A 16,189-nucleotide genomic window follows, 5' to 3' on the forward strand; every position below is an offset into this window, starting at 1 on the left:
CCACCTACTTAACTGTTCCCTTGCTACTAAGAAGAAATGAATGCTGATTGGACTAAACTATATGATCACACCTATAACACGCCTGGACCTTATGCATATTCATACTTATAAAATTGTATAGCCTGTAGATGTAACCTCAGAAACACTTTCGCATTACTGCTTTATTGAGAACTGTGTATTGTGTTTCTCCACTGCAGTGTATGGAATAAAAGCACCTAATTTTCTTAAGATTTGGACTCACTGTCTCGTCAGAAAATGTCTTGTTTGGAGACTCTCTAACCTGATTTAACAATATTTAACTATGTACAGGCAGTTCCCGAGTTACGAACACCCGAGTTACAAATGATTCCTACTTACGAATGGCCTCATATGCCGGCCACTTGTGCTCCACGTTGGTCCTGGATACCTTTCGAGCACCTCCGGACACATCCCACACTACGCCCCAGATAACATAACAAGCGCCCGGAACATCCCACATCCATGCACAGGCGGCGATTACACTTACGAATGCAGTGTTCCGACCGGAAGTTACACTTACAAATGCAGTGTTGCGAACAGCTTCGACTTACTTCGACTACAGTCCCTATTGTGTTCGTAACTCGGGGACTTCCTGTATGCCTGTGTGGAAGGTATTGTATATCTACATAACAACTGTGAAATATATTATTGTACCACTTTTTTGTTCCTCTTGAAATGAAAAAAAGTTGGTGCTGAAGTTACATTTTAATGTGCAATAAAGCGCAAAAAAGAATTTGTTTTGTTAATCTGAACTCCCCTTAGACTAGTGAACTACATAGGTTTACCACTTCTCGCTGTTGTCAATATTTCTCCTTGTGCTTTCTTATAATATGGAAATACATAATGATATATATAAATACAGTATGTGCATTTTTTTTAATGTGACAAATTTTTTTTTTTATACTACAAAATCAGAAGGCAGGTTTTATTGATGACTGACAAACTGCTGAAATGTGATAGTTGCATTCGTTTTCTTCTTTAAGACCTCAAAAGCCAAAACTCCCTTACAAATTAAAGTGACGAAAGAAGTAATTATTTTAAAATCTAGTGATAGAAAACTCGCAGATGATAAGACGTGTATTTGCACAAACAATGTCATTCCATCTTCCTGTATTTTGCATCTCTACACAATTCTCCTGTCTGCCTTCAAAATTATTGGGTTCACCAACATTCCAGTTGGTGAAGGAAATCGCCTCACCGCCTGGATATCTATAAGTCCCAAGTTCCTCAAGTTCATTTATTCCAAGATAAGAAGCAACACCGTACTGATTGGTGATGAACAGTATGGCTTCGTTCTCTTCAGCATTCCTTGGAGAGGCCATTTGACCTCCCGCCTTTGTGCACCTTTCTCTAGCATCGTTAAAATTGCCTTGGTCACCATCTGAGAGGTAGATTTTGTCACCACTTGTAGCTCTTCCTTTGAAAAATAAAAATGCTGAAAAAGAAAGAGAAGAAAAAAGAATATATTTCATCACAAGATAATATACTATCACTATGATGTACAAGTATCTTCACCGCAAGCAAAATTAAACATGGTGGTGGTGGTGGGCTGGCACTTAAAGTGGAACTTTACCCCATAACAACTTCTTTAGTTCTAGTTCTTTAGTAGGGAACATACATTCCACATTAATATTTATATCAAAATAAGTGTGTGCTGTAAATTGCCTCCAGCATTGTTCCTGTTTCTTCTTGCTGGAGTCTTCCATTTTGCTGAATCCCAGAGCCCCTGAACCGCAGTAAATCTTTAGGCTGTCAGAAAATTGGCCTCTACGAATTCAGCACAGTGCCTAAAAATAGAGAGCAACAGAGCATGTGCAAAGCAGGGTGCATTACTGGATTTTAAACACTTATTTTTAATGTTTTACATAGCTATACCCGCAAAAGGGGCCAGCCTGAAGTCATCTAGCTAGACTTCATTTTCTGACTAAAGTTCCACTTTAGGTCAACCTGTTGCTATACCTTGCTTGTAGCCAAACCATGGCACAAACACATTACTAATGAATTCTATAATCTGATGTATCCAGTGTTGCCTGTACCTATCCACATATATATAGGCTTATGGATTCCCCTGAAATTCCCATGAGATGTATAATGGTTATATACAGCAAAATTAAAGTGGTTCTAAAGGCAGAAGGTGTTTTATCTAAAAAAAAAACCCTTTGTGTGCAGCAGCCCCCTAATACTTACCTGAGCCCTATCTAATTTCAGCGATGTTGCACTAGAGCCTCGGCTGTTTGGGGATTCTACTTCATTGGCTGAGACAGCAGCGGACGACACTGGCTCTGGCTGCTGTCAATCAAAGTCAGTGAGCCAATGAGGAGAGAAAGAGGGCAGGGCCGAGGCACAGCTCCATGTCTGAATAGACACATCGAGCAGTGACTGGTCTCGGGTGTTCCCATAGCAAACTGCTTGCTGTGGGAGCACTCGGCAGGGGGGAGGGGCCAGGACGGCTGGCGGGGGACCAGAGAAGAGGAGGATCTGGGCTGCTCTGTGCAAAACCACTACACAGAGCAGGTAAGCATTAACATGATTGTTATTTTTAAACAAAAAAAACAAGACTTTAATATCACTTTAGAGTAATCTAAACATAAAGAACCCAATATATCAACATTTTCTTACTAAGAATGAGATATGTCTCCATGGTCTAACTTAGGTTCAGTCTCTTGGCTCAGATTCTTAGTAGAACACTTTGGTACATCAGGCATTAAAGTGACCATCTAATTTTTTTGCAACAAATATTTGTTTCTTCTTACCTGTTTTCAGTGCTTTTTGTTGTTCATTCAAGACTTTGACTTCCTCTCGAAGATCTTCACACACTGCGCAAAGAGAACTTGATACTGTTGAAGGATTGATAATAAGGTCAATGAAGTCAATTATGTACCTATTGAAAAAATGTATTCATTGCTTTTAATTTAACTTAAGAATTTGTAATTTGTTTTTGAAAATTTTGGGTACCCACTTTGGATGTTCAAACAATCACCCCATTCACTGGAGCTCCCATGCACTATGGCACAGCATTGTGGCTCTATGTCACAGTATAGAGCAGTGGTCTCCAAACTTCTGCCGGGAGCCAGATGTGGCCCTTTTCTTGCTTTTATCTGGCCTTTGGGGTACATTTTCCTTCACTGACACCAACGATGGAGCACAATTCCTCCCAGTGATACCAACGATGGGTCACACTTCCTCCCAGTGAAACCAACGATGGGTCATACTTCCTCCAAGTGACACCAATGATAGGGCACAATTCCTCCCAGTGACACCAAGGATGGGGCACAATTCCTCCCAGTGATGCCAACGATGGGGCACAATTCCTACCAATGATACAACGAAGGGGCACAACTCTTTCCACTGACACAAACGATGGAGCACAATTCCTACCAATGATATCATGATGGGGCCCAATGACACCAATGATGGGGCACAATTCCTACCAATGACACAAACGATGGGGCACAATTCCTCTCACTGACACCAAAGATGGAGCCATTGTTTATTCCAACTGGGACATTTTCTACTCCTGATGGCCTCAGTCCAGCCCCCCTTAAGTCTGAAGGACAGTACACTGGCCCTTTGTTTAGAAAGTTTGAGGACCCTTGGTATAGAGCAACGAATGAAGTGCTACAATTCCAAAATCTCATAAGGATAGACAGGATGAGATCAAGACATCTGTGCCCTGGACTCACGTAGTACTGAATGTCTAAAATCCAATGAAGAGAGTAAAAATCCAGCACCAGGATGTCTTAGCATTAAAAGTTTAGATTTTTATTTAATCCATCAAACCATAAAAAGGAATCAATTCCTAAAAATTGCCGTGTGTCATCCTCCTATATAGGCCTTAGTCATTATGACTAAGGCCTATGTAGGAGGCTGTAATGCGTATTTTTTTTAGGAATTGAGTCCTTTATGGTTTGATGGATTTAATAAAGATATCAAATTTTAATGCCAAGATGTCCTGGTGCTGGATTTTTACTCTCTTCTATGTCACAGTATGCCTACAGAAGATTACTGGCTATTTTCAATGAGGGCTGTAAAAAGGACCATTTTATATTAACCTGAAGTAAGCTGTTCTATATCCATACAGGCAAATTAGCAAGTTTACTTGTTACCCCCTTGCCTATATTCCCTTTAAATCTGCTCCAGTCACCCGATAAGGCCAAGTGAAATAACCCGTACATCCAAGTATGGTTTTATGGAATCCATAGCTCTGTTAGTGAGGTGTTCCCTCATTTATGGCTGCTGTGAGGGGCCAGCAGGGTTATGCACATAGCTTCCTGAGAACATCACAGCACCAGCCTCAGTACTCCTCAGAAGAGCTCTCAGCCTTGACGTGAGCAGTGATCAGATTTATGGCTCTTTTTTATTTCCTTAAAAAGAAGTCTTACTTTTTGTATCTAGCATGGTTTAGGACTTCTGGAAGTTGGAACAGTGCCAGGAATAGGATCTTTGCTTATGGCCGGGCAATCTAATGTCAGTGACTAAAAGTTGAAGGGATTTCTTCTTTAGTGGCAGCAACGTCCATTCACAGTTGGGGAGATCAGATTACACAGATTACAAATTGATTCACGCAAAGGGACCCCCACCTCATAATTTACTCCTCCCGACTTTACAGTTTCTTTTTAAAACAAACCATCTGGCTTTTTCGGCTGTACACAAGCTGCTTCTACGCACACAGCCAGTGCTGGGCTTTTCTTTTACAGAACTCTTTGCAAAGTATCTTGCATGCTGATCCCTTTATCCAACATAGATGTTTTTCAGAGGAATTTTTGTAAAAGGTTTTGTTAGAAAATTTCATAGAAATAATTTTGCAAAATAATATTACACATCATTAAAAGAAATAAAATAAAATAAAAAGAACTCAACGGTATCCAGATTTATAAATTCAATCCAGAAACAACCAACCTTTGCTGGAGATGTGCTAGAGAGACTGGCACGCTTCTCTGCATCTGGTGGTCATGCCCACTGACCCAATCCTATTGGTTGGATGTTCCTGGTATTATGTCCCAGGTGACCACCTACACACTAGATTACATCCCAATGCAATTTCTCTTACACCATTCCACTCTACACACTAAGCTGTATCGTACTACACTAGCTATGCATATGGTTAACGCTGCTTAGCTTTGCATACTAGTGCATTGGGGCACGCCTCACACTCCATCCATGTCTGACTGGCTCACCCGTCTGCGTAAAATTGAGAAAATGGAGTTAATTCATATTGCACGTGATACCCCTTCTAAATTCTTGACTACATGGGCCTGTTGGCTTCATTTCCAAAACAACTGACCATTACTACCATCTGATGGAACCTGCTCCTTGAACATACATACCTCTATGACCTCTTTCCTTATCCCTGAGTTCTTTCTCCCTGTGAGACATTATACTTCCTTTGCTCCCTCTTTTCCGGGAGAGGTTAGATATGGCAGGAACCACACATCAAAGAGATTCATTAGCCACTTGCTGGCCGCCCCATAGCATATTTACTGCTACAGGGGGTCTTCGCTGCGCAGAATCACGTGTATATAAACGTGATCCTGCACTTCCGGGTTTTGGTAATGAGTGTGCGCCGCTGGTGGCACGCTCCCACTCTGACCCGATGTCCTCCGACACCCGCTGATCGTTCAGAACATGGGCAAAATGATGGTCTTTGTAAAGGCAGATTGCAGTTCTGTCAGTATAGACTGATCACTGCCATTACTAGTAAAAATGTTAAAAAATATCCCACAGTTTGTAGACGCTATAACATTTGCGCAAACCAATCAATATACGCGTATTGGGGTTTTATTTTAATCAAAAACTTGTAGCAGAATACACATTGGCCTAAATTTATGAAGAAATTAGATTTTTTACATTTTTTTATTGGATATGTTTTATAGCAGAAAGTAAAAAATATTGTTTTTTTTTTTTTCAAAATTGTCGGTCGTTTTTTGTTTATAGCACAAAAAATAAAAAACCCAGTGGTGATCAAATACCACCAAAATAAGGCTCTATTTATAGGACCTATATTCTATTTGTGTACAGTGTCGCTCAACCGCACAATTGTCAGTTAAAGTAACGCAGTGCCATATTGCAAAAAGTAGCCTGGTCATGAAGAGGGGTAAATCTTCCAAAGGTTAAATGGTCAAAGGAATTTGCAAATCCTTTTACCACCCCTTCACCCCTTACCCCCTCCCTGCTTTCCCTGCATCCTCCCTGCTGCTCACCTCCCCCCCCCCCTTTCTGCCCTCTTCCCCTCTTCTCTTACCTCTTGTTCTTTTCTTTTATCCTAGTAATCTACCCCCTTCCCCACCCCAATTAAAATAAAGTCAATTGCACATCTATCTCACCCTTGCCGCATATCCCTGATGGGACGGTTTGACCCCCCCTCATTGGGTGATGATCGTTTCCATACAGCTTATTTTTGCATTATGTCACAATGAGATTCCAGATATTTTAGTGTTACTAAACCCACAACAGTAAAATCTGCCTGTATATGCAGTAAAGCGTGTTTGTTATACTCACTGTGGAACCTAAAGTGATTGTAAAGTCTAGTTTCTTTTTTCTATTAAAATAACAAACATGTGTATACTTACCTATTCTGTGTAATGGCTTTGGACAGGGCAGCTTGGATCCTCCTTTTCTCAGGTCCCTGGCTGGAGCTCCTGGCCCCTCCCTCCTGTTGAGTGCCCCCACAGCAAGCAGCTGGCTACGGGGGGCACCTGAGCCGAGCCACTGCTCTGTGGGTCCATTCAGACATGGAGTCAGGGCACCACCCCCTCTCTCTCCTGATTGGCTAACTGAGTTTAATTGACAGCAGCAGGAGCCAAGGCACCGCTGCTATGTCTCAACCAATCAGGAGGGAACGTCCCGGACTGACGAGGCACTTGTGGACATCGCTCAGGTAAGTATTAGGAGGGCTGAGGGGGGCTGCTGCACACAGAAGGCTTTTTATCTTAATGCATAGAATGCATTAGGATAAAAAAACTTCTGACTTTATAACCACTTAAAGCGGTGGTTAACCCACCAAAGTATCTTTACATAATCCTCTCTGTTTTTTAATGTAATAGCCCCCTGTGACTGTGCTTTATAAAATACAATGTTGTATATACCTTATTAACAGAGCGCTGTTCTGCGCTCATTGACCCGCCTCTTTCTCCTCTCTTGGCCCGACAGATGCAGCAGGCGGGGCTGGGGATCCCCCAATGATGTCAGTCAGGAGGGAAGGAGAAAAGAGGTGGCCCCTCCCGCTGCATCTGTCGGGCTGAGAGAGGAGAGTGAGGCGGGTCAATGAGTGCAGATCAGCACAGATCAGCACTCTGTAAACAAGGTATATACAGCATTATTTTTATAAAGCACAGTCACAGGGGGCCATTACATTAAAAAAAAAAAAAAAAAAACTGAGAGGATTATATAAAAAAAAAAACAGTAATTTGAGCAGCAGGACGGGAAGAGGCGGCGAGGACATGGAGCTGACAGGCAGAGAGGGGAGGGGGGAGAGGATGAAGGAGAGGACACAGGAGATACAGAGGAGGGCTGTGGCTGACGGAGGCACCTACGCTGACAATGGTGTCAGGGCTCAGCGGCCCTGATTTATCAGGGTCAGCGTACAGAGGGGAAGGTAGAAACTAGCAAGATCAGCCTGGTATTACAGGTAATACAGGGGGCTAAATGACACAGCACAAGCTCTGTGCTGTATAACATGCTTTATAGGAAAAGGGTATTTTTTTTAATTTTTTTTTAATATATCTTTATTTTTATTTTTTTGAGTTAACAAACTCTTTAAGGGGTTAATCATCCCCATTGCGTAAAAAGGCTGTTTGACCCTCTCCTTCTTTTACTGTCCCCAATCCATCTGCTGATAGCACAAAGCCTTGGGGACACTCTGCACATGCTCAGTTTGGTGTGTGTTGCTGGAAAGTTTTTTTTTTTTTTTGGGTGGGTGCATGTGATCAGCACAGGGCCAATCAGCACTGTCCAGACAGATGGTCAGGGGTCCTGCAGCCTCATAGGACAGTCAGGGGAGAATGAAAACTCCTCCTACAAGCTTTAACCAGACACTGATAGAAGTCACAAGACTGCTATATACTGTTGATGAGAAAAGGTATTTTATTTTTACTAAAGTAATTGCATTTCCATATTCTGTGTACTGTGGGAGACCACATGTAGTGAATGCAGGGTCCTGGGTTTAGTAACACTTTAACGTTTTAACCACTGTGTATTTGGCCCTTCTACAGATTTAATCCTGTGTTATCTTTAGCGTATTTCTTCCTGTGAACCCTTTGAAATAGTCCGCCAATCTGAGTCATGTGCTGTAATTAGGTATCTTTAATTGGTACTTACTCTCTCGTTGACTTATTGTTACTTGGAAAAAAGAATAGGGACCAAGTCAGCAGCAATAAAAACCTGATTATCTTAAAAAGAACTCAAGAGGGACATAGACACCACAAGCCTAACAGAGGTTCTAACCTTTCCCTTGTACTTCAAAGCAGAAAAAATACAATTTGCTCAGAGCTTCACTTCCAGTTATAGACCCCTTGAGCACAATGCTCCTTCCAACCTGAATTCTTGCAGACTCCTGGTGGTCCTGGGGTCCTTTTGATCCCGGAAATCCAGGGCCGAGCAGCCGCATATTTACATTCGTTAGCGTGAATACAGCTGTGCTGAGGGTGCATGCCCTACATGCTCCCAACACAGTTACGGGCGGCTAACAGAAAGCTCCTGATCGCTAGTTGTGATAGGAAGCTTTCCGATCATGTGACTGCCGTGACAGCCAATCATGGCAGTCACATGATCATACAACCCGCCTCCTGAAATCCTACACCCCTTAAAGGGCTGGGCGGTGCTGGCTCCAAGGGGTTAATTATAGTATACAATTTAGCACAGAGAAAGTAAGGCGACCTGGGGCATCATTATTTAGCCCAACTTTGGACTCACCAACCCCCCAGTATCCTCTCTCCCCCTTTGGAGCTCCTCATTATTTAAAAAAAAAAATTATCTGCCTGCCCAGGGTCAATCACAACACAGATCCTGTAAAGAAAATATATATATATATATATATACAGTATCTTACAAAAGTGAGTACACCCCTCACATTTTTGTAAATATTTTATTATATCTTTTCAGGTGAAAACACTGAAGAAATGACACTTTGCTACAATATAAAGTAGTGAGTGTACAGCTTGTATAACAATGTAAATTTTCTGTCCCCTCAAAATAACTCAACACACAGCCATTAATATCTAAACCGCTGCCAACAAAAGTGAGTACACCCCTAAGTGAAAATGTCCAAATTGGGCCCAATTAGTAATTTTCCCTCCCCGGTGTCATGTGACTCGTTAGTGTTACAAGGTCTCAGGTGTGAATGGGGAGCAGGTGTGTTAAATTTTGTGGCATCGCTCTCACTCTCTCATACTGGTCACTGGAAGTTCAACATGGCACCTCATGGCAAAGAACTCTCTGAGGATCTGAAAAAAAAAATGTTGCTCTACATAAAGATGGCCTAGGCTATAAGAAGATTGGCAAGACCCTGAAACTGAGCTGTAGCACAGTGGCCAATACCATACAGCGATTTAATAGGACAGGTTCCACTCAGAACAGAAGTTGAATGCACATGCTTGGCGTCATATCCAGAGGTTCTCTTTGAGAAATAGATGTATGAGTGCTGCCAGCATTGCTGCAGAGGTTGAATGGGTGGGGGGGTCATCCTGTCAGTGCTCAGACCATACGCAGCACACTGCATCAAATTGGTCTGCAAGGCTGTCGTACCAGAAGGAAGCCTCTTCTAAAGATGATGCACAAGAAAGCCCGCAAACAGCTTGCTGAAGACAAGCAGACTAAGGACATGGATTACTGGAACCATGTCCTGTGGTCTGATGAGACCAAGATAAACTTATTTGATGCAGAAGGTGTCAAGTGTGTATGGCGGCAACCAGGTGAGGAGTACAAAGTCAAGTGTGTCTTGCCTACAGTCAAGTATGGTGGTGAGAGTGTCATGGTCTGGGGCTGCATGAGTGCTGCCAGCACTGGGGAGCTACAGTTCATTGAGGGACCCATGAATGCCAACATGTACTGTGACATACTGAAGCAGAGCATGATCCCCTCCATTTGGAGACTGGGCTGCAGGGCAGTATTCCAACATGATAACAACTCCAAACACACCTCCAAGACGACCACTGCCTTGCTAAAGAAACTGAGGGTAAAGGTGATGTACTGGCCAAGCATGTCGCAGACCTAAACCCGTATTTTAGCATCTGTGGGGCATCCTCAAACAGAAGGTGGAGGAGTGCAAGGTCTCTAACATCCACCAGCTCTGTGATGTCATCATGGAGGAGTGGAAGAGGACTCCAGTGGCAACCTGTGAAGCTCTGGTGAACTCCATGTCCAAGAGGGTTAAGGCAGTGCTGGAAAATAATGGTGGCCACACAAAATATTGACACTTTCGGCCCAATTTTGACATTTTCACTTAGGTGTGTACTCACTTTTGTTGACAGTGGTTTAGACATTAATGGCTGTGTGTTGAGTTATTTTGAAGGGACAGCAAATTTTCACTGTTATACAAGCTGTACACTCACTACTTTACATTGTAGCAAAGTGTCATTTCTTCAGTGTTGTCACATGAAAAGATATAATAAAATATTTACAAAAATGTGAGGGGTGTACTCACTTTTGTGAGATACTGTATATATATAACACATAACCATATCAAACATAATACTATTTTTACAAAAAATATAAGAACAGATCAAAAAATAAACCTTATTGATGTAGAAAAAAATGACCCCAAACTATTCCAGATTTTATGATATGTTCATTTATACCTGATTCTGCTTTCACTCCAGCTTTTCCAGCATCAGGGCGTACCTTTGAGTTTGACGTCACTAAAGCCGCATAGAGGAAAAGTACACAGAAAACCTGCAGAGCTTTCATATTCTAAACACAGCTGATCTACAGAGGAGGAAACAAAATTACTATTGTATTAATGTTATGCTGATGCCCCCATCCCATTATTAACCCCTTCCTGCCCAGCCTATTGTCAAATGACAGCTGAGCGGGACATTCCTGAATGTGCCGCATCTGTCACCAGCTGTGTCACACCCAACTACTGATCAGTGTACCAGCCCGCTGCTGGTACCATGTGATTACTGTGACCAACCACAGCAGATCACAGCCCATCTGTACCATGTGATTAGCTGTGGCCAATCACAGCTAAACGCAACAATACACACCGAATGAATCAGTTTTATTCAATAAAAATGGTTGCTTGTACCAGTGAAAATCACTGGTATACAGTAAGCAATCATAATGTGTAACAAAAAAAAATCCTGATCACTTCTCCAGAGTAGTACAGTGTTACTATGGTAACACTGCATTTCTCTGGTCACAGTGTGTTAAAAAAAAATCCTTAAAAAAAATGAAAAAATATGTAATAAAAAAGAAAAAAATTGAAAAAAAAAAAAAAAAAAATATATATATATATATATATATATATATATATATATATATATATATATAACTTATTTTTTTAATTTCTTCATTTTCCAAAATTTTGTGACAAAGTACATCTTCAAAAAACTCTCCATGCCTCTTATTTGGGGGGTATTTGTACTGTCCTGGTGTTTTTGGGGCTCAAGAATTAACCGTCAGTACATCAGGAATTATCAGTTTTCTGATATATACAGTATATACCATAGTTTGTGGACTCTAAAACTTTTGTGCAGACTAAATAACAAACTCTGACTTGGGTTATTTTCACGAAAGAAATGTAGCAGAATAGAAAAGTTTGGTCTAAACTTATAAAGTAAGATTATTTATTTGCAAAATTTTATAACAGAAAAAAGAAAATTGCATTTTTTTCAATATTTTCATCCTTTTTTTCTTATATTTAGCAAAAAAAATAAAAAATTAAATGCAGTGGTGATTAAATACCAAAAGAAAGCTCTATTTGTGTGAAAAAAAGATAAAAATGTCATATGGTTACAATGTTGTATGATCACGCAACTGTCATTCAAAGTGCGACAGAGCTGAAAGCTGACAATTGGCCTGGGCAGGAAGGGGGTGAAAGTGCCTGGTATTGAAGTGATTAAATGAACTTGCCTTTGCTGATCTCAAAAAATACTACTTGCCTTAGCATCATGAGATTTTAATAGCCAGTTGGGGAGTTTTCTACCTCCTGTCCTGGAGACAAACGAGGAAATCTTCCCAATGTGATTGAAAATCCCCTCTTAGCTGTTGGCAATGCAGGTGTCTCCTTCCCCCTTTGGATCTTATCTCATTTTATGTACTGGTGATGATGGCCTCCATGGCAAATAGGATGAATCTCCCCAGTGGGGATACAGCAATACAGTCACCCTTCCTGACTCTATCCAAAGTGAATAACAAATTATTTGCTATAGAAATCTGAAAAATATTCCCATCATCCAAAAACTGGTGAATTAAATAAAAAAATATCTGCAATAATTTTGGCAGCTGGACCTACCATCACATAGAAATACATTTATTGATAAATATAAGAGAGGTGCTCAATCAAATAGTACTCACCAGGATAAACACAAGAAACCTAACCGAGGTAGACACAAGAGACCTGACCAAGCTAGACACAAGAGACTTGGAGCAGATGATGCAAAAGACCCACAGTGGTGATCTATATATACTGATATGTTATCTGACTATGTACATATTTCTACCTGCAAGCTATGTAAATCAAAAACTACAAACATACACGTTGACCCCAAGAACCCAAGAAATGGACTTCTGTAAACTTGGCACAGTCAAAATTTACTTAACAGTATTGCACAAATAAACACATTTTAGTCAAAGAGGACCTTGTACTTCAGACAAGGTTTGCTTACTCAATGAGGCCCCCCTTCCCAACTTCCCCATCCTTAAATTCTGCAAAAAGTAAAAAGAACCAGTATATTATCTAGCTCCCCGACAGGTTTTCTTTTTGCACTTTCTTCCTGTGTTTTAGGGAACAATATACACTTATTACGAATGTTTTACCAATAATATGTAGAAGAATACATACTGCCTAAACTGTGGAAGAAATGTGTTTTTTTATATATTTTTGGGGGATTTTTATTATAGCAAAAAGTAAAAAATATTGCTTTTTTTCAAAATTGTCGCTCTTTTTTTGTTAATAGCACAAAAAATAAAAACGGCAGAGGTGATCAAATGCCACCAAAAGAAAGCTCTATTTGTGGGTGTAGCAATAACTCTCGGTGGAGCAGCTGGTTTAAGCGGGCTTGTTACCTTCACTCTCCTTCCCTCTGTTTCACCGGCACTGGGTCTAGGGTTCCGTTGAGATACCTCTGGACGATACACGCACCAACATTTGAGTACGTTTTCAATGCTTTATTAAACAATTTACTAAGGAAGTAGCAGGAAAGAGGCAGAAAGGAAACTGCAGAAGAAACTCAAATATCTTCTTGTAAAATTCTTGACAAATGTCCTGGTAGAATTTGGATATTACAATAGAATGTGCTCCCCTCGTGGGACACACTCCTTGCTCGCCTGGATAGGCCTCTCTCACTTGCCTAGCAGCCAGTATGTAGCACGAACAAAAGTCTCTGCCACAGACTTGTTTGGGATAAACCCGTACGATCCTCTGCCACAGGATGTATTGGTTTTTCTGCAATGAACGTCAGTCACAGTGCCTGAACCTTTAAGCCAACCCGGCAACACTATGCTGTATAGTTACTTTAGGATACGTCCTCCAACCGAGTCACCAGGCCCCTCTCCAGACCAGCACGCTGCATGATCCTTCCATGACGGGTCCTCCCCTGGGATCTCCTCGGTTGTCCAGCTTCTTCACTCTGGATAGACAGCTCAGGATCATTCCTCGGCTGCTGTGGTAGGCCCCAGACAAGCTTCTGTGCCCACCCCTGCGCCGTAGCACCGTGGGCCTCCGGAACAGAGGACCACGAGATTGCTCTCTAACGCATACCTGTCGGCCAGGAGGGCCAGCAGGTGGCTGTAAAACGAACGCCAAAATATGGCGTCTGTCCCATAAATACCCTCGCCCAGAATGCAACTCGGAGGACCACCTCCACCGAGTTGTCTCCGGGACAGAAGAGCATCCATACGCTTCGGCACGCTGCCTTTCCAACACTGACCAGTGATAACAGTGACACCCACCGGTCAGTATGGAAACATACGCAACGTCAGCCAAGCTGGAACAGAGGCAAACCTAACCTTCCCAACGAACAAGTTACTAAATTTACCTAACATATGGTAGATCGCAAATCTACCAGCGCTACATGGGCAAATAAGGACGTCAATTTGGTTTGGGTACAACATCAACCACGCAATTGTCAGCTAAAGGGACGCAGCACAGAGTCACAAAAAATGCTCTGGTCAGGAAGGGGGTAAATCCTTCCGGGGCTAAAGTGGTTAATAGTGCATAAAAACACAACATAACTCTGAACTCGCCTTGACCAACCCTGTGCTTTGCATATTGTAACAGAATCTGGAGCCCCGACTGGGTATCTCTGCCAAGAAGCTGCTTCCCAAGCTTTGGAATAGGGATGAGCTTCGTGTTCGAGTCGAACCCATGTTCGACTCGAACATCGGCTGTTCGATCGTTCGCCGAATTGCGAACGTTATGGGCCGTTCGCGCTAAATTCGTGTGGCGCGTCACGGCCCATAATTCACTGCGGCATCGCAGTGCATTGCTGGCTGATGATTGGCCAAGCATGCACTATGACCCGCATGCTTGGCCAATCACAGCGCCGTCAGTAGAGAGAGCTGTAATTGGCCAAAGCCAGGGTGGCTTTGGCCAATTATGGCTCAGGGGATTTAGTACACACCCCACACTATATAAGGCCGCCTGCACGGCGGCCCTGTGTAGTGTGTGTTCCGGTGTGCTGAGAGATAGAGAGAGAGAGAGACAGTGTCATTTGATTTGAGTTAGATAGATTAGGCAGAACAGTCAGTCAGTTAGCTGCACTTACAGTGTATTGTGTATATATATGCATCCCAGGTGTTGCATATATATATATACACTGTATTCAGTTTAGCTAGATCCGTTCCTGTTATCTTCTATCTAGACTATTTACATTTAATGCAGTGCGTCCTGCTCACAGTGTTCAGCTAGATCCGTTCCTGCTATTTACATTTAGTGCAGTGCGTCCTGCTCACAGTGTTCAGCTAGATCCGTTCCTGTTATCTTCTAGACTATTTACATTTAGTGCAGTGCGTCCTGCTCACAGTGTTCAGCTAGATCCGTTCCTGCAATTTACATTTAGTGCAGTGCGTCCTGCTCACAGTGTTCAGCTAGAACCGTTCCTGCTATTTACATTTAGTGCAGTGCGTCCTGCTCACAGTGTTCAGCTAGATCTGTTCCTGCTATTTACATTTAGTGCAGTGCGTCCTGCTCACAGTGTTCAGCTAGATCCGTTCCTGTTATTTACATTTAGTGCAGTGCGTCCTGCTCACAGTGTTCAGCTAGATCCATTCCTGCTATTTACATTTAGTGCAGTGCGTCCTGCTCACAGTGTTCAGCTAGATCCGTTCCTGCTATTTACATTTAGTGCAGTGCGTCCTGCTCACAGTGTTCAGCTAGATCCGTTCCTGCTATTTACATTTAGTGCAGTGCGTCCTGCTCACAGTGTTCAGCTAGATCCGTTCCTGTTATCTTCTAGACTATTTACATTTAGTGCAGTGCGTCCTGCTCACAGTGTTCAGCTAGATCCGTTCCTGCAATTTACATTTAGTGCAGTGCGTCCTGCTCACAGTGTTCAGCTAGATCCGTTCCTGCTATTTACATTTAGTGCAGTGCGTCCTGCTCACAGTGTTCAGCTAGATCCGTTCCTGCTATTTACATTTAGTGCAGTGCGTCCTGCTCACAGTGTTCAGCTAGATCCGTTCCTGTTATTTACATTTAGTGCAGTGCGTCCTGCTCACAGTGTTCAGCTAGATCCGTTCCTGCTATTTACATTTAGTGCAGTGCGTCCTGCTCACAGTGTTCAGCTAGATCCGTTCCTGCTATTTACATTTAGTGCAGTGCGTCCTGCTCACAGTGTTCAGCTAGATCCGTTCCTGCTATTTACATTTAGTGCAGTGCATCCTGCTCACAGTGTTCAGCTAGATCCGTTCCTGTTATCTTCCTACTGACAGGCAGGCTTGTCTGGTTACAGTATATAAAGCTACCTGAAGAAAATTACAGGTGTTCTATTTGATCCTATTAGTACCACGGTCA

The 16,189-nt window shown here is 42.2% G+C and overlaps 1 protein-coding gene across 2 annotated transcripts; it reads right to left on the reverse strand.

Moving 5' to 3' along the window:
• Positions 1-875: 875 nt before the first annotated feature.
• Positions 876-12,687, reverse strand: LOC141106439 (pulmonary surfactant-associated protein D-like). 2 transcript variants are annotated; one of them, XM_073597221.1, is made up of 4 exons: positions 12,532-12,687; positions 10,812-10,938; positions 2,772-2,855; positions 876-1,453 (listed from the first exon to the last, which is right to left on the reverse strand). In XM_073597221.1, the coding sequence occupies exons 2-4, from the start codon at positions 10,918-10,920 to the stop codon at positions 1,056-1,058; spliced, it is 591 nt and encodes a 196-aa protein (XP_073453322.1). In that variant the 5' UTR covers positions 10,921-10,938; positions 12,532-12,687; the 3' UTR covers positions 876-1,055. The 2 variants fall into 2 exon arrangements, with proteins under 2 accessions (XP_073453322.1, XP_073453323.1); XM_073597222.1 differs by lacking the exon at positions 12,532-12,687 and adding an exon at positions 12,117-12,286.
• Between the last annotated feature and the right edge of the window lie 3,502 nt (positions 12,688-16,189).

The sequence above is a fragment of the Aquarana catesbeiana genome, linkage group LG08, assembly GCF_042186555.1.
Source record: "Aquarana catesbeiana isolate 2022-GZ linkage group LG08, ASM4218655v1, whole genome shotgun sequence".
Taxonomy (NCBI): Eukaryota; Metazoa; Chordata; class Amphibia; order Anura; family Ranidae; genus Aquarana; species Aquarana catesbeiana.